Here is a 5,780-nt window from a genome sequence, read left to right on the forward strand (position 1 = left end):
TGGACGTCTTATTGTTTTACCGCTGGAGGAGCACTGGAAACCAGGAAACTTGTCGAGTCGTCAACTTTTTGCTGGCCATAGATAGGCCTAAATAAAATGTTTTTAATTGTGTACCAGTTTAACGTTGAAAATTATTTATGATTTTAACTTTATACACAAGTGCCAAAATACTATAATTATATCGTGTAATGTTGTTTTTTATAAAACCTAATTCGTTTCACTGTTTCCAAGAAAGACTCTTTTACGTTGGCGCTCAAGAGGGCCATCTACCGATATTATTTGGAATGATTCACTACAAGAGGTGTACACCAACGCCATCACTTATATTTACGGTAAGATTCTACTTAAAAATAAAATAAGACAAAAAAAATGCATTCAAGAACCTTGTTTAAAACAAACGGAACTGAAAATAAGTATAACATAAAATATTCAAAGCTCAAGAATTTGGTTGTTAAAGAAACCATATTATTATTAAACAGAGCCTCAGATATTTTCACTGTATTGTAAAACTATACAGTTTAGATAAAATATTACAAATGAAATAAAAATAACGTTTGTAACGAATTAAAGAATAAGATGGTTATTTATGAGCTTCATTAGTTTAATTAAAAATGTTTGTACTGATAAGATATTTTAAGGTATTTGTTTTTTGTTTAAATATAAACAAACAAATTGTACAATGGTCCATCAGAGCTGCGTATATCCCCTGATGAAATAATATAACATAAGCCCGTTGACAAATAGTTGTAATATTTTCTGTACCTGTTAGTCTGACCCATATATATATACTATTATATACAGCGTCACTGAACCCTTCCACCCTCACCTCCCCACCAACACTCATCCAACATAAAGGTTGTTAAACAGAATTATAAAGAATGATTAGACATGAGTGTATCCAGTGTGACTGAAAGAGGTAAAAAAGGATATCGTTCTTTTGAAAATTCCAAAAGACTGTTATGATATTTTTTTAGAAATACTCTATAGGTAGGTAGTGACTTTTTTCTCCAAAAAATTTTCTTCTCTTTTGTCATTTTAATTGACCGTTTACAAATATAAACAATGACCTAGATAGGCCGAATAGCCGTACATTGTATTGTTTGTTATTCGCGTTTTATTTTTTAATAATTTTGATTTTCAATAACATTAACTTGAAAATTTATTACAAAAAAAAATAATGTTCATTTCTAACACTTGAACAAATATAGGCTTAGGTTTTAGTACTTAAAATGGCAGAATTCCATTATCAATTTTACCTGTTCAACACATACCAGAAAAAAAAAAGAATATATATATATATATAAACACATACACACAGAGAGAGTATTTAAATACAATGTTGTGTTGGAAAATTGTGTTTTGACGATTTTGAAATTTGTCCCACACCTTTCAGTATTTATTTCAAACTATTTATTATTTTTCTATTTTCTTATAGTGTGCGCTTTCTCTGGTGATGTTGACAACTAGCGACATTTACACTTTAATTAACTACTTCAGCTTTATCCAATGGCTGTGGGTAGGCGTGGCCATCTTGGGAATGATGTATCTCCGTTGGAAAAAGCCCGATATGTCTCGACCAATCAAAGTTTCCCTAGCGTTTCCAGTTTCGTTTTTCCTGTGTTGCGTATTTCTCACCGTAATACCCATATATGCTCAGCCGGTGGAGACCGGGATAGGCCTATTGATCGTTCTGTCAGGTGTTCCAGTTTACCTTGCTCTAATTAAGAACAAGAAGATATCTCCTGCTGTCTCTTCCATATCAGGTGCTAATTCATTATAACAATCAACTGTTACCTGTTAGCAAACGTTTTAGCTAGCCCTTACAAATTTAACTTGGCAGATGGATGGTTAAAAGTTGGACACTTAGTCTGTATTTTGTTACGAAATTCTTGTGTGTATTTTTAGATGTGTTTATTGTCATTCATAAAAAAGCATGTCCCGAAAAACTTGCATGAAATCATTAATCTCGAATATATATTTTCCTATCTATTTTTGATGTTTCTGTTTGAACTTAAGGTAACGAAAAACTAAATATTATAGTATATACAAGAAGTTGTTGTTTTTTTTTCATTTTTAACTCGTAAGGTTTAATTACACCGATTAGAGGGTGCTACTATAGCGTGAGGTCTACCACACTATAGGGTAAGGTCTACCGATGCATTATCCATCCCTCATGGATATCACACATTTCCATACATTTATTTTAGCGATAAACACTTAATTTGTACATATCCTAGGAATGACTTAAATAGATAATTGGTTTTCTAATTAAATTTATATTAAAGGAAGAAAAATAAACATGTTGATCTATTTGTGTCATTTTTAGAAGATGTACGAAGTGTGTATCACTAGAATAAATGTATGGAAATGTATGATATCCATGAGGGATGGATAATGCAACGGTAGACCTCACGCTATAGTACTAACGGGAGGTAGACCTCACGCTATAGTGTGGTAGACCTCAGGCTGCACCTGGGTAGGCGACATATGGCGGTAGACCTCACGCTATAGTAGCACCGATTAGAGTTCAGCCTATGTTTATACAGACATTAAGAGTTTGGTGGGATTGTTCAGGATTATATAAAAAGCTTTCGGATTTTCTCATAAATTTAAGATAGAAAACTTAGCTCATGCTGTTTATTTTTAGTTCTGAACGAACACACACGTGAGCACTGACGTCAGCTTAGAGATAAGTAGTTTGATAAGTAGATAATTATTTGAATTTTTTCCTTGGTATGATGTGATGGCACAATAAGCAAACATTATACCAAACAACTAGGACGGAGTTTATCCCTTTCTATCTTAAATTATTTCAAGTTTCGCACTTTGTTTTAATTCGGCTGGTGACATGACAAAATTGGTGTACTATGATTATTCTAGCAACCACTAGATGTCACTAGTTTGGATCAACAGACCACTTTTTTTTAATCTCTCTTTTTCCTTTTTTTTCAGCGAAGATAACAACGGAATTGCAGAAAATTTTAGAGGTTATGACTCCGGAAAAAGAAGAATAATTTCTGACTAATTGAATCTCGGCGTTAGGGATTATGACCCCGTTCCAAAAGAAGTAGAAGACCCATTTCTGGGTAACTGAATATCAACAACAAAAGTTATTGATTTCTTTCAAGTTCGTGTTCTTGGGTGTTATTCTCAATTGGCCCACCTTGTAGATTACCAAATAAAATAAAAAAACTCTAAAGGTAGAATATTCCACCAGGTGGCACTTTGCATATTGCATGGGATATGCATTATCATGAATATTGTTTACTTAATGTATGTCCAGTTATATAAATTAATAATTTTGGCGAAAAATGGTTTGATGTATAATTTTTTTTTATCTTAACCCTTGACAATTAGCACCTGTACAGCTGTGTTGTTTCGTATTAACATAAGAGTATAAATAAAAAATTAGAAAAGAAATTACAACAACCGTGAGGAACTGCAAGGGTTACGAAACTTTTGGAGAAGTTGATATTTTCGTAGTGTTAAATATTAAGGGACATCATTGTCGTACCATTCTACGAAAAGAAAGAAATCCGTAATCCAGCAATAATTCTTCAATCATTAATTTTTTTCTTATTAAATATATATATATATATATATTGGATACACAAGATACCCGCATTCTTTTTTTAAGCCGTTTCATGATGTAAGATTTTTAACGCTTTTATTCTATAGATGGAGCTGTTTCACTTGCATATTTTATGTTAGTCCATTTTTGCTGGAGAAAGATTGTTTTCCTTATAAAGCAAAGCCAAACAAAACATTTCCATGCATATTTATTTAGAACTGATTTGGGAAAGTTTATTTTTTTTATATTCAAACCATATTGCTTTTTTTAACTTTGTTCCAAATTTATTCGCACGCCAAATATACGTTCTTTTTCGCTTTATGTGATTGGTTGGTTGGTGATTACATATTATTTAATTATTATAAACGTACAACATAACACTATTAGTCTCTTTTTTTGTTGTTATACACTCGTTATTTGTTGTTTTTTTTTGTGATTTTGAGTTCATAATTAAATATTAATTTCTTTAAATTGCTTTCTAATTATCAAATGAGCATGCGCAGATGTGGCTGTTTTTTTTTTTTGATAGGGTGATTTATTTACGAATATGCTTTCATTCGAATTTAAATAGAGAGCTTCAGGGTAAAATGGAAGGTGTATTTCTATCGGAGAATCTTAGTGTTTTAAATTACACTGGATCACATAGCTGTGATGTATTCTCAGAACAACTTGCTGGATCATATAACAGTAATATTAGGCCTATTTTACTTTTAAACAATACATTCTTAATCTAGTCCCTTGGTGATATTCAAGAGACGTACACACCATAACAATTAACGGATCGTATTACTAACATTGCCCCCTCCCTCAGTGGCACAGCGGTATGTCTGCGGACTTGCAACGCTGGAATCCGGGTTTCGATACCCTTGGTGGGCAGAGCACAGATTGCCCATTGTGTAGCTTTGTGCTTGATTACAAAACAAACAATACTAACATTGTCGAACGTAATGTTGTACATGTATATGTAATAGACCTTTCCTGAATGACGTCATGACATCACGTGATCTTGTTTTTCTTCTACTATTGGACGTCAGCGCGCACATTCTAAGCAGTGAAAAATTTCCAAATGTCTTTCCACTCTTGAAGGGCGGCTACCTATTGTTTATCATTTATCAATAGAATATATAGCTGTTGTAAATTTTTTCTTAAGTAACTTTTGTTTGAACATAAAATATTTATCCTTTGCTCGGAAAAAAGTATTTTCATAAACGAAGATGCACGAGACAGACAATTCTCACTCTGTCCAAATAATGCCCGGGTGTAGCCTAGTGGTTGATGTGTCGGGCTGTGTATCGGAAAGCCCAAAGCTCGAGCTGCAGAATCTTTTTACGTTGCGAAGCGTGATGTCTGTCCGTATGTTTGTCTGCCTCCCGTTTACGGCGGTCTCTTCCCGCGCTGCGTTTGAAAAGCTGCACACGCGGGCAAAGCTCAACGTTCACTTTTGAAATGACAGGAGAACAGGCATAAATAATGTTGATACCAAATTATATTTCTCAAGCAGGATATTCTACACTAAATTGTTAGGAATTAATCGCACTATCATTCACATTTCTAAATGTGACGTAACTTAAAGAATATAAGCGTAGATTTACCGTATGTTATTGTTGAGCGGCTCTTAGCATGACTGAAATGCTCAACAATTACTTTTCGCGGTGGGCAGTATAAATAGTTGAGAGCTTTGACTCTGAGTGAAACCAAGAGTGCAACACAATTAAACTTTTTAAAGTTCATGAAATAATTTAAATTGATATATTAACTTTAAACATTTCCCGTCACTGGGGACGGGTACTTTTGCTTGTACTTCTAATGCACTCTGCATATTTCACCTGCGATACTAATGTGAAGTAGTTGGCGTTTGGAACTTTATTCCAAAGCCATTACCCATTTCAACAAACAAGGTGGGATATGATGATAATAATTTCAGCCATTAATTTTATTCTTAAAGCATCACATCACAACAACTAATGTACTTTATTTTTACGAATAGTGAAATATGATAAGTTTGTTTGTTTGTTTTTGAATTTCGCGCAAAGCTACACGAGGGCTATCTGCGCTAGCCGTCCCTAATTTAGCAGTGTAAGACTATAGGGGAAGCAGCTATTCATCACCACCCACCGCCAACTCTTAGGATACTCTTTTACCAACGAATAGTGGGATTGACCGTCACATTATAACGCCCACAAGGCTGAAAGGGCGAGCATGTTTGGTG

At 33.8% G+C, this 5,780-nt stretch overlaps 1 protein-coding gene across 5 annotated transcripts in view; it reads left to right on the plus strand.

Moving 5' to 3' along the window:
- The window catches only part of LOC106472488 (large neutral amino acids transporter small subunit 2-like), a 9,813-nt gene extending 5,785 nt beyond the window's left edge, over positions 1–4,028 (plus strand). Inside the window, exons 3-5 of one of the 5 annotated variants that reach the window (XM_022401069.1) lie at positions 236–332; positions 1,436–1,763; positions 2,958–4,028. In XM_022401069.1, coding sequence (XP_022256777.1) covers positions 236–332; positions 1,436–1,763; positions 2,958–3,025 — 493 coding nt within the window. In that variant the 3' untranslated portion in view covers positions 3,026–4,028. Of the gene's footprint in view, positions 1–231; positions 333–1,435; positions 1,764–2,952 lie in introns of all 5 variants that reach the window. The other 4 variants (XM_022401070.1, XM_022401071.1, XM_022401072.1 and 1 more) reach the window with 4 other exon arrangements.
- The last annotated feature ends 1,752 nt before the right edge of the window (positions 4,029–5,780 follow it).

This window comes from Limulus polyphemus, unplaced genomic scaffold (genome assembly GCF_000517525.1).
Source record: "Limulus polyphemus unplaced genomic scaffold, Limulus_polyphemus-2.1.2 Scaffold5376, whole genome shotgun sequence".
NCBI classification, from domain to species: Eukaryota; Metazoa; Arthropoda; class Merostomata; order Xiphosura; family Limulidae; genus Limulus; species Limulus polyphemus.